This window comes from Melospiza melodia, chromosome 12 (genome assembly GCF_035770615.1).
Source record: "Melospiza melodia melodia isolate bMelMel2 chromosome 12, bMelMel2.pri, whole genome shotgun sequence".
Lineage (NCBI taxonomy): Eukaryota > Metazoa > Chordata > Aves > Passeriformes > Passerellidae > Melospiza > Melospiza melodia.
This window is the reverse complement of record NC_086205.1, coordinates 17623526-17636407: the sequence shown is the minus strand read 5'-3', so window position 1 is coordinate 17636407 and position 12882 is coordinate 17623526. Positions and strand designations below refer to the sequence as shown.

General features: G+C 46.3%; 1 protein-coding gene across 4 annotated transcripts in view; it reads left to right on the top strand.

Moving 5' to 3' along the window:
* IL1RAP (interleukin 1 receptor accessory protein) overlaps positions 1–12882 on the top strand; it is a 51414-nt gene that overhangs the window by 17994 nt on the left and 20538 nt on the right. For all 4 annotated transcript variants that reach the window (XM_063167023.1, XM_063167024.1, XM_063167025.1 and 1 more), the window contains exons 3-4: positions 9944–10229; positions 10980–11172. In XM_063167023.1, the coding sequence (XP_063023093.1) occupies positions 9944–10229; positions 10980–11172 (479 nt within the window). The remainder of the gene's footprint in view (positions 1–9943; positions 10230–10979; positions 11173–12882) is intronic.

The window sequence follows — 12882 nt, the reverse complement described above, 5'->3', positions numbered from 1 at the left end:
CACTGGGGAACCTGGTTCCTGGGATATTTAACATGTGTGACTTGGTTGGGATTTGTCATTTCAGCTGAGTCCTTTTCTGTGCTTTGAGCATTAAGTCATGTAATGCTGTATGGTTGGGACCAGCTCTCTCTCCAGCCCGGGCTGGGCTGAGGAAGGCTGGAGGCAGGGACAGGAGTTGTCTCGTGGTTTGCTGCCACTTTTCCTGCTCTGCCATCCTTCCCAGTGGAGCAGTCTGGTCAGCAATAATGACCTGGGACTACCCAAGCCAGGGCTACCAGCTCTGCTGAGTCCCAGGTTCTGTGAGCTTACAGAGGGGGTGAGGAACCATCACTTGCTAAATTTCAGCTCCCAAATACCAGCATTGCTCTGGCTGCAAGTGGCCTTTCCATCCAGTTAAGCCACTATGGCTCTCAGTCTCTCTGGCAGTGTGTCAGAAAGCTTTAGCATTACTCTTCCCCCTGCTTCCTACTGGAGAAACAAACCCACAAACTTTATTTCCCCTCCACATTTTGCCTGCAGCACTGTGGCTCTAAACATCTCTTCTCTGGGCTCTGCTGTTTCTGCTGCGTATGGAGGCTGGTGCTGAAACAAAATCAGTCGCTGAAAGGGAGGTGCAAGCTGTTTGAGGGAAGAAATGTGATCTGAGTAGTGTAGAGTAAGAGATGCAGAGCCTGAGACTGAACTGGTGCCTGAGTCTTTGTTTGCTCATGCTGAACATGTGGGCAAATCTCCTGCTCTTGACAATATCCTGACCAGCAGTGTATGGAGTGCACGAGTACATCACTCACCACCTTTGGGCCAGTGTTTACAGTGGTAGTCAAGGTCTCCCTGCCTAGCTAAGCCATCCTCAAGATGGAATTCATGTTGTAGGGTGCTTCATGAACCCAGATTTTCTGATAGCCAGGGAAAGATAACAAAAACCCATGGACCCGGGTCTGGTTGTACAATACTTTCTTTGGCACTACTGAAGTCATGTAAATATACACTGGCTCACAAGAGATGAAAAACCAGTCAGACAAAGAACATAACAGCCACTATGAATACAGAATAAAGTTATCTTCTTGTTTCTGAATGAAGCTGCCAATGTTAGATACCAACTTATAAACAAAATGTGGCTGTAATTGTGCTTCTTGTTCAATTTTTCCCTCTCTGCTAACCAGGCTGCTCTCTCACCCTCCAAGAGCTTTTGTAGCATGAGGGCTGGGGAAATGACCATGGCTGGGAGTACTGTCTTAGGGGATTGCAAAAGCAGAAGAATATTGCTGCCAGGAGAGGAGGAGCAGCCTCATGCTGGTTATCTAATGGACCCATGTGGTGTGAGCAGGTACCTGCTATGCATAAACAGCCCTTTGGTGGGGGGATCATCATGTGTGCATAGGAAGTGCCTCTGTGGCTCCCTTGGGGGCTATCAGACAGGCTGTGTGGTAGGATGAGCCCAGGACTGGGCCAGAATGATACCCCAGCATGGCAGGCAGTGGCTGGAAGGCAGCCAGCAGTTTCTCTCCTGGGAGCTTTATTTCAGGCTTTGCTGTTATTTGCTGGATTGTCAACATGTCGGTTTACACTCCCCCATGTCAAAGGCTTTCAGCTACTTTGGTTTTTGATGATTACTGATGTCATCAATGCTTTTGGGTTCAGGTGGTAGTTGGAGCAGTGGAGTTGTGGCTGCCGTGAGAAAGAAAGACAGGTCTAGCTCCAGAGGTCAGAGCCACTGCCTGCACTGTCTCTCACGAGTGCTGAACTGCACTGTGGATCTCATGCTTAGCAGAGAGGCAGAACAGTTGCTTTTGGCCAGGGGAAATTTGCAGATTAATAAATTACTGTCTGTAAAACACTTTGAAGATGGAAAGCCTTGTGCAGCTCCTCAGGATTATTGCTATATGGCTCTTACTCTACTGATGGGGCTCCAGTCGCCTTATTTTCCTTATGATTTGTGACAGCCCCAGAAGCTGAGAAGCTTCTTTTAGTGTGTAAAGTCAAAAGAAAAACAGATTAAACTGCATTATTGTTTTCTAAAGAGACTAAATCCCTCCCCCACCATCATCTCCTGGGATTTCCTGACTTCCTCCTACTCTTCCAATCTCAGCTTCTGGCTGTCCTAATTTAGGACGTGATTTTATAACCATCCATACCCATCTGTGAGCTACTGTGGTTGTAGAAGTTTATGGCACTTGGGGGCATGAAGTCATTGACACTGAGGGTGTTGAAAGCTGCACAGCCCTGGAATGGATGGAGATAAAACCCGTGGAGCAGAGCTGACCTGGGTGCAGACGTGTCCCCACAGCCGCCAGCCTCCCTCCACACCAGCCAGAGCCGTGCCCACTGAGCAGATAAAACCTCAGGTCTGCTTCTTGTCAGCTGAGGAAATGGGTTGTGAGGGGTGAGCTCTGTGCAGACATCATGGTGTGACCTATCTGCACTGAAGTGCAGGAGTGTGTTTAGGAAAGCAGCCCTTTCTGGGTGTGTTGCTGATACAGGACTGAACAGTCACCTTTGCCCCTGTGTGTGTATCAAACAGGGCATCAGGGAGCTGTCATGTCCCCCTGTCACAGCCACAGCGCTGTGCTCTCGCTGTCAGAGCTTTTGTGGCACCCAGGTGACTCTGCTGGACTCTCGGTCCCTTTTAGTTCATTTTGCTGCCTGCTGTGTTTGTTTGGTTCCCATCCTTGTCTGGGGACAGCTGCTGCAGCATCTCTGTAGTGCAGACATCCCTGTGGGATGGGCAGGGGACAATTGCTGACTGTATTTTAAAGCAGGCAGCAGAGCACCTGGCTGAGTGCAGGGACTGGGCTGCTTGGGTTTAGCTAAGCAAGCCTGTTGGCAGAGCCACGAGTTCAGCCTGGGCCTTGTCACGTCCCAGTGTGGTGTCCCAGGCACACAGGAGCCTGCCAGCTTAAGCACAGCTCAGCAGTGATGCTGATCAGATAAACCCCCTTTTCATGCTGCCTCTCCTACTTTGCAATGGGGTGTTCCATTTCCTGTACCTCTCCTCTTCCTTTGCTGCTCTGCTTTGCTTCATGCATAAATTTTCTCAATGAAGTGAGATGGAAAGTAGCTGTTTGCTCTTCTTATCCTTCAGGGAAGCAGTTCATGCCCCTACCTTTATCGTTTTGATCTCAAATTTAAAGAAAGCCTCCAGAAAAATATGTCAAGCTTGCTAGAGAAATCTGAATATAAATTTTTTTTGTTTTTTCTCTTTGGCCTAGTTGCTGGGAGTAACCAAAATACTCTGCCACATGCAGTAAACAGCTTTGTGCACAGATAGAGAGTGAAGTCACAGAGCTCACTGTGGAGGAGTTCTAAGAGACACAAATAAGGACTACCCAGTGTTAGAGGCTGTGCTTGATGAGATAAGGCGATTCAGAGTCGGAAGCTCTGGGCTCCATTACAGAATCACAGCTTTTTGGATGTCTTGCTTTGGCTGCTTCCCCTGAAGTCAACAGTTTATGCAGTCAGCTTGTTTTCTATGGCTTTGGCAGAGGCAGGTTTTCACACCTGTTCAAATTAGAAATTCAGGGTCTAAAGTTAATCAACTGCCATGTACAGGTGCTTTTCAAAACGGAGCCATTCTGCAACAGAAGGTCCTTTTCCTTCTTCTTTTCTGAGCTGTCCTACCTATTCAAATTATAAAAGCACTTAGGGGGAGAGAGAGACTCCATCCTAGAGTGCAGCATCCAGATGAGAGGCTTTGTGAGGGCATCACAGCTCAGTGGCAACAGAGGATGAATATGATGGAACTTGGAGAAGTGTAAAACCATGTCACCAATGCCATCACAGCAGAGCTACATGGATGTGGTTGGGCTGTGTAGGAGGTTTGTGCCAGGACCACTTCCACCTCCTTGCTCTACTGGAGAGGCTGTGGGAGGAAGGCAGTGGGGTTATGAGAGGCCTCTTTGGATGTGTTTCCACTGGAAGTGAGATTACAAATTTCTGCAGAGTTGGCACAGCCTCTAGGCTGAGCCTCCAAGGCAGCATTCAGCTACAACCAGTTTTAGGTGTTCTGTGGCCACCGTCACTGCTGCAGAAGTAGTGAGAGCAAACAGTGAGAGCCAGCTGATCTTGGCTGGGCCTCACCCAGCTCCTGTGTCATTCCCACCCATCTCAGTGTGTTTTGGTTTGTGCCTCTTCTCCCAGTTAAGGGCAGAGCTTCTCATTTGTTTTTTGCTATGCTTCTATTCTTCTACCCTGTTGTATGGTCAGATGGGATACTGCTGAGCAGAGAACACAGCCAGGGGTGGTCTCGTGCAGGGTGGAAAAGGAACAATGCAGACACAGTGGGGAGAGTGGGTGCTCCTGGCACTGGCATAAATGGCAGATGCACCCACACATGGTGCTGGCCACAGCTGGCGCCTCCTGTGCTCACAGCATGGCTTCTCCATTCAGCCTGGCTTCCTCCCCTTCCTTCTCACCGACTGAGCTTGAAAGATGGTGGTGAGGAAAATTTTTTTAAAGGTAGTAATGATTAATTCTTGCTTAACTGCTTTGTGTGATCAGCTTTTTCTGCCTTATTGATGCTGATCCGTGCATCATGGTAACAGGCTGGCCTTGCTGTGCCCCTGGGTACAGGCTGACTCATACCAGCTTTGCTTTAACGTAATGCAGCAGGGACAGATGAAGAAAGTAGGAAGCTGTTGAGATGTGATTTGGCAGCCCCAAAAAGCCAACTGTGTCATGGGTCAGGGCAAAAGAAGTGTGGCCAGGAGGTCAAGGGAGGTGATTCTGCCCCTCTGTTCTGTTCTGGTGGGACCCCACCTGCAGTGCTGTGTTCAGCTCTGGGATCCCCAGCATCAGTTAGTTGGAGTGAGTCCAGAGGAGCGCATGAAGTTGATCTGAGAGCTGGAGCTCCTCTCCTATGGCTGTGAGAGTTGGGGCTGCTCAGCCTGGAAAAGAAATGGCTCTGAGGAGACCTTAGAGCGCTTCCAGGACAGAAAGCTGCAGAAGGACTTCTCACAAGGGTGTCTAGTGATGGACAAGGGAGGATGACCTTAAACTTAGGGAGGGTAGGTTTAAATTTGATATTAGGAAGGAATTCTTTGCTGTGAGAGTGGTGAGACACTGGAAGAGGATGCCCAGAAAAGCTGTGGATGAGCTATCCCTGGAAGTGCTCAAGGCCAGGTTAAATGGGTCATTAAGAAATGTGGTCTAGAGGGTGATGGCCTGTGCACTCACAGCAAGGGTGTTGGAACTGGGTGATTTTTAAAGTTCCTTCCAACCAAATTATCCTTTGATAATACAGCCCCATCTGATGCTGCAGCTGAAGTGGTGTGAGGAACAGGGATCAATAATCTGACAGCACTCACTGATGGCTTTGTGTCCTGCTGCCACTGCAGGGTCCCTGTCTGCATGCACGGCAGGCCCCCTCAAGGCACATGAAATCAAGGTGGGCATCCTTATCCTCACCCTGCTGCCCTGCCTGCACTTTGTCTTCCAATTCTGGAGATGGGTGTTTGTGGCTGCATTTCTCTTCACAGAGAAAAGCAAGGCACAGCTTCCCAGGGATATTTCTGGAAATCACAGCGAGGAACCTCAGAGAAAGAAAAAACAATTCTTATCTCAGTTGCTGCTCCTCTTGTTCACAAGTGGGGAATGCATTGTAGATTATTTACCTGAAGGGAATTAGTAATTGGATTCTGGTGTGAGTGTTTTGATTCACTGACCAACTGAATCCAGGTGTGTGTGTTGGGACTGTCAGCTGACAGCCACAAGATTCTGGGCAGTCGAGTGCAGTTGAATGCTTGTGCAGATTCAGTTTAGATGTAGTGTAATGTAGATAATAGAATAATATACTGTATATATAATGTAATATATATAATAGAATAATATAGTATAAATAAAGTGATTAATTAGCTTTCTGATATCCATGGAGTCAGATGCATCTTTTCTCCCCTTCATTGGGGATTGCCCTGCTTTTACTGTAGGTGTTTCCTTCCACCATGCAGCCTGTATGATCCTCACCCCTTTTCCTAAGCAGAGCTGTGCAAACAGGACCATTTCTTGCCTTTTCTTATTTTATCTGTCCCAGGTAGGTGTTGTGGGTCATAGGCTCACTGTGCAATTCCACAGCATTCAGCAGTGAGAGGACTCAAGGGAACTGCAGTGCTCTTGATTGGTACTGAGGACAGGGTGGCTTCTTTCCAAATCATTTTGCAGAGGCATTTCTAGGAAGGGGCATTTGTGGGATGGTGTATTTTTAGAGAATTTTACTGTGTCCCTCAGGTGTATGTGTAGTGCTCCATTTGCTGCAGCCTAGAAGAGAGGTGGAGTTGGATATAGCTCCATCTTCTCACTAGTTTCCATTTGTTAGGGGACCTCAGGAGTCACAGCATGAATGCTGATCCCAGATGATTTAATCAGGAGCTGCTCTTAACTCCAGCAGCTGTTTTGTGCAGGAAACATTTCAAGAGAGAAGAAACTCACTTCTGAGGCTTAGCCAGTGAAAACAAGTGTGAGTTGCTACAAATGGGCATACCACCATAGAAGTTAGTGCTGTTTCTCACAATTGGAACTGGATCCTTGCATCCTTTTTCTGCAGTGCTCCCTCAAATCACATTGTTGCTGGAATCAGGATATATCAATATGTGCGTATATTTTTTTTCCTAGTGGGACTGCTTTATGCCAATGAAGGGTCAGTCATGCCATTTATTCAGGCTATCTCCAATTTAGACTGACACACAAGCAGTTGCATGCTGATGTTAGCAGCAAGTGGGCTTTGAATATCCAGTAGACCTTAAAATAGTGGAAAGAGCACAAAATGTCCTGGGGAGCTGTTGGATGCAAATAAAATTATAGCAATAACAATGTGAGTATCCCCTCTACTTGATGGATGTGTGGACATGCTGCCCCATCTGCTGGGCTCTGCTGCAGGAGTGCCACCACAGCAAAGGTTGCTGTTGCCACAGGGAGGAGAGCACTGTCACAGCTGAGGAGGAGGAGGCTCACAAAGGTGTGTGTGAGGGGTGCCCTGCAGTTCTCACACATTATATCAGGCAGAGCCCAGCTGTATTGGAAGTAAAACACCCCAAAATGTAGAAATAGCAGAGTAACTGTCAGCATGGCACAGCGGGGAGGGAAGCTGTGCAAAGCACCCCAATTTCTGTCCTCGGTGTTTTGTGTGTTAAGGACATTTTGCTGCAGCCTGTGGTGCTCCTGCCATCCCTGCTCTCAGTGATGGGTCATGGCAGCACTTCCTGACCCTCGGGGTTTGCTGGGTGGCTTTGCCCTGCAGCCAGGAGGAGTCCTTGCCTTGGTTGGGAGGCACAGCCTGGGATCTCCCCCTGCACAGCTGCTCCTGTGCTCTGGGTGCAGCTGTTCATTGCCAGCTGTGTCTGGGGTTCAGCTCAGAGCTTGCAGCACCCCAGGGCAGGGCATGTGGGGAGCCTTAGCACCACCTGTTTGCTGTGACACTGTCCCTGAAGCCAGGCCAGCTCTGAGACAAAACCTCCAGGTACAGCTCTTACAGCAAAACAATAACAGTCCCTTCTTCCCAAGCCAAGAAGGCAAGGCCTGGGCATTGTTTTAGAGAAATGCAGGAAGAAAAAAAAAGAAAATAGTGGTATTTATTTTCAATAACTCATTCAGGTTGAACGGGTAAGTAGTTTTACAGTGCTGATTTATGGGCTGTTGCAAAATGCAAGAGCTGCTCATGATTGCAAATTTCATTGATCTTGACTCCAAGAATTTCAGTACAGTAATGTTTTATATAGTTTCTTCTCTCCCCAGTCCTGCCATTTGAAGTAATAAGGGTGATTTGCCTTTATGCAGCCCAAGAGGAGATGCAAGTCAATGCTTGGAAGAGAACCTGGGCATCCTGATTTACAGAGCCAGGTCTGCTCCTTTCAGAGGGGAAGCCTTTCTTTACAGAAAAAAATGCCCTGTCTCCATGAGTAACAGTCCCTGCTATATCCTGCAGTCTCTGCAGGCTCATTTGTCTCATTGCCACTCTAAGGACACTTGACCATGCCTGGTTCATGGCCCCACCAGCATAAAGCAGCCTGCTGGTTCCAGTTTGCCCTGATCAGGATGTGATGGGTCATTATGCTCCTTCCTTCTCAGGGTGTGAGGCTTCCAGCAGTGGTTTAGTCTTTGAAAAGGAGCCTCAGCACAGTCTGTGGTAGCAGCCATAGTGTGTGATACTTCTGAAAGATCTGTATGATTTCAGATGATGAACACTCTCCAGATATTTGGGGTTGGGGTTGCTCAGAACAAATGCTTGTGTTCTGGGTAGCTTCACCACCTTTTCCTAGCCCAATTCATTCTCTTCCTCCAGAAGCAGCACTCTGTCATATGGGTGTTTGGCATACTGCAGGAGGAGCAGTGCAGCTTGCATTTACATTTATGTGTAAACCTGCCAGAAAACATTTCTATTCTTACTGGCCCAGATTCCTCCTGCCCATGACTAACCATTGCTGAGCCACAGGAGTTAGCATCACTGCCTTTAAGTGCTGCAGGCCTGTCTTCTCAAAGGTTTATCTCTGCTTTTTTTAATTAAGTATGAATTTGGGGGCAGGCTACATCCCACTGTCTATTTAGGGAAGAATAAATGCCAGAAATCCTGCTTTGGGCCTGTGAAGTCAGTTCAGAAGAATTTAGAAGAATTGGGCTCAAAGAGCATATTGTATTCTGTTTCTCCTCTCAGTCTGAGTTCTCCTAATATCCACAAATGGGAGAGGATTTGCAGTGTTGCCTCTGGTGAGCCTGTGTGTGATGTGCCGAGACACTGCTCCCAAGGACTGCTGCAGGCAGCACACCCCTCTCCTGTTTGACTCATTTCGGGCTCTCAGACGTCAGGCTGCCCTAGCAAAAGCCTCCCAGCAGCTCCAAGAGAGGCACTGGGAAGTGTGCCACGCTGTGCTGTGCCTTGTCAGCGTGGGGAGCAGGAGGTGCAGTGACAGCAGCCTCCCCGTGTGTCTCAGTTGGCTCTGACAGCGCAGGTTGCTCCCAGGTTTGCTGACACCCTGGCACTGTGCTTTGCTTGCACTGAGTCCCTGCCTGCCTGTGCATCCTGATGGGTAGGAGGAATGGAGTGGAGTCCTTGGAAGAGAAATGGGTTTGGACTGTGCTTTTTGTGGTGAAATTGTTTGCTAATGACAAGAATATTTTTTAAAGGAAAGTAATTAAAGAAAAAAGTTCTATACAGCTTTGTCTCATGCTGGTTGTTTTCTGTGTGAGTCCAAGTCTGCTGTGAGCCACACTGAGCCACTGCCTGTTGTTGAGCTGTGCTTGGGGTTTGCACCTGAGCACTGCCTGGAAATACAAGATAACCTGCTGATACCTGTTCTTTACTGTTCTTTTGCCTTCTAGGCTCCAGTTCTAAACTTCACTATCAACAGTCTTTCTCTGTCACTTAGTACTGCTTGTACTCTTTGTATTATCCTGATGTGCACGGCTGTCACATGAATCCATCACAGGAAAGACAGTCCTCACTTCTGGAACCCACAGTCCAGCTTCTTCTGGCAGGGAACGTGACCCACAGCTCTAAGGGAGGGTTGATGTTTGATTTCTTTTTTTTTTTCCCTCCTATTTCAGTACATCTATTTCCATCTTCCCTATCATTGTGTGTGGATGCACACACACCTCTGGCATTGTTGTCATCCAAATTTTGTCTTCCTACATAAGACTTTTGTGGTAAATTTTCTTGGAGCTCTGTAGGAAGCCTAGTTTTATGCAGGAATATCCTATTCTATTGTCCTGATGAGAGATAAATAGCTTGGCATTTATAACGTAGGAGGTGTACAAATGAAAACAGAAGTTTCCAGGTTCTCTAGAAATGAACTCAATGTTCTTGCTCTGTTTTATAAAAGCTCAGTTTGCTTTCACTGAGAACACTACAGTTTTGTCTCTGATTTTAATGTGGACAGAACCAAGGGCTGTGGGGGGCACGGGCAGAGCTGTTTTCCCCCTGCACACTTGCAAGCCTAAGGCACCTTGTTCTTCCTGGCTGCAGAGCGCTGTGATGACTGGGGTGTGGACACCATGAAGCAGATCCAGATTTATGATGGGGAACCTGCCAAGATCAAATGCCCACTTTTTGAGACCTTCTTGAAGTACAACTACAGCACAGCCCATTCTGCTGGCCTAACCCTGATCTGGTACCGGATCGCGCAGGACCGGGATCTGGAGGAGCCCATTAATTATCGTCTCCCTGACAATCACATCAGTAAGGACAAAGACACCCTTTGGTTCTGGCCTGCACTTCTCAATGACACTGGGAATTACACCTGCATGCTCAGGTAGGTCGTGTGGTGCGGTTTCTGTACATCTTCAGTACAATCAAAGGACTTTTGTGGAGGTGGGGAAATGATGCTGTTAGCACCAGAACTTCCTGTGGGGAGACTACCATTTACAAAAGCATTAATGGGAAAAGAATGTTGCAATTATAGGACTGCTCAGTGCTGAGCCAATTTACATGGCAATAATGCTTGGAGCCTTGCAGACACTAATGAGTGTGCCTCTCCTTGCTGCAAGTGTCCGTGAAAATATTATTGCTGAGCCCATGGCAAAATCCACAGGCACTCACCATTAAGAAGTGATCTGCATGTCTAGAGTAAAAATAGCTTCAGGTGCAGGGGTAATGTTTTGACTGCACGCTAATTTGGCAAAGATTCATGAGATTCAGACTTCTAGGAAATTAAAAGTGTCTCTAACTGTGGTGCAGAATGAACGTGGCATCTGCTATATGTAAGAGCTCTTTTTGGTCTTCCTCACATTGTCTTTTGTCTGTGTCTTTGACCTTATGATCTGCTTTAGCAGCAGGAGAGTGGATGTTGCTTGTTAGTCATCTTTATAGGCTTTTGTGAGCTTGTGTGGCCACCTCTGGTAGGGTTTTCTTTCCCATTTACAAATGAGTCAGCTAAGGCTGTACGTACCTGATCAGCCCTATGATGCTTGTTATTGCAGATGTAATTTTTATTTCATTCCATTCCACTGCTGTAGGAGTAAACAAGTTTCACCTAATCAGCCCTGTTCTTGCCCACCCTTAGGAACACAACCTACTGCAGCAAAGTTGCTTTTCCCTTGGAAGTTGTTCCAAAAGACCAGCACTCTTGTGTGAGCCATTCCATAAAACCCACTGAGGAGATGTTCTACTTGGAGCATGCCAATCAGAAGATCACATGCCCAGATATTGATGGGTTTTACCCTGCCAGTGTGACACCAACTGTCAAGTGGTACCTGGTAAGAAGAACTTGCTTGGGCAGCAGGGAGATGCAGTGGTGTGTGTGAAAAATCACTGGTTGGCATGGCAGTTGTGGAACTGCGTTTCAGAGTCTCCCCAGTGATGATACTGTTAATGAAGCTTTACTAATTTTAAGAGCTCTGCTTCCATTTGGTTCAAGGGTAAAACTGCTCTTGGAAAGAAATTGAGAGCTAACACTGAAGCTTTTTTGACCAGTGTGCACAAGTGAAAAATACTCCTAGGAGGGATTTAGGTGGCTGAGTTCAATTATGGGCAGTGTGACTGACCTGCTGTGTGAGAGCCTCTCACTTTCCTGTAAAGGAAACTGTCATTCACATTCCCTCTTTTTCAAAAAACCCCACCTGTTAATGAAAATTGCATCCTTTCCAAAATCCTCTGAGGTCAGGAAGTGAAGTAGTACATCAGGCTGTGCAAGACAATGGGTGTCCTGTTTGACACAATTCAGCAAACCTCTTTTCTGAAGACTGATACATCTCTATCCCACCCTCCATACTTTTCTGATTATTAGACTGTCTCCAGCCATCCTCAGGCTCTTGCCTACAGAATTACTGCTCAATTTTCTTAAATTAGATTTCACTCTTTCTCTCTAGGTGGATGCCTTTAGTCAGTGGAGAATAAGAAGTCTCAGGGGATGTAAAGTCTGAGAGTTATGGGAATAAGTTCTTCAATAACATTCTATAAAGTACTTTTGTATTTCTAGACAGAAGATTTTGTATAAATGAATTTAATAATAAGGGAAATTGTAAACAAATGTATCTGCTGATTTAAAAAAGAAATTAAAAAGACCCAAAAGGAAAAACCCCACCTCTAAAACCCTACAGGAAAAACTTCCTCAAGAGGAGCCATTTCACTCCAGTAGTTTAAATGCTTTACTTGTATCATTCATTGAAATTCACATCTCAGCAATCAATTAGCAGAATGAAACAAAAAGCCCCTTGGAAGTAATTTTTCAGACAGCAAGTCATCCCATGCCTAATAAAAACCATTAAAAATGGTATATGACCCCTGTCCTAAACTACCCCATTAGGATGTATCAGATTTGGAAATGTATCATTCAAAAATAATCTCTTAGAAAATGTGCACATCTTTGGGTTTTATGACAATCAAGATGTTATCTGCATAACCTCTTTCTGAGAAGGGATCTCCAGCTTGGTATTTTGGCAGTTTTCCTTCCCTGCCTGACAGAAAGAGAGGAGTTATTAAGGTTTATGTACTATAGATTCTCGTTTGCTATTTTCAAATTCTGGGGTCTCATCCTCAGCTGAAGGCAGCCAGGAGAGCTTGATTAGTCCCAAAAGATGGAGATCAATGGGGTACATGTCCTTTAGTCCTGGTATCCATTTGTGATTACGTCATCATTTTCTTCTTAGCATTTTTTACTTTGTTCTTCCCTCTGCTGAGGTGCTCACTTTGATTGCCAACGTACTTCTGGATCAGAGATCTCTCCTTTATAAAATTGTCTGTATTTAAAGTGGGATAAAGTTATTAGGGTGATCTGCTTCATCACTTAATTTTCAAGGTGAACATAGCAGTCTATACTCCCAACATGCTCGAAGTTCATGATATTTAGATCTGACCTACATCATGATCCCAAGTGTCACATTAACAGTTTAATTCAGATATTCATAGAGGCATTTAAACCAATATCTGCACTTTTGAGTACAAACTCAAGTATTTTTCTGCCTGAC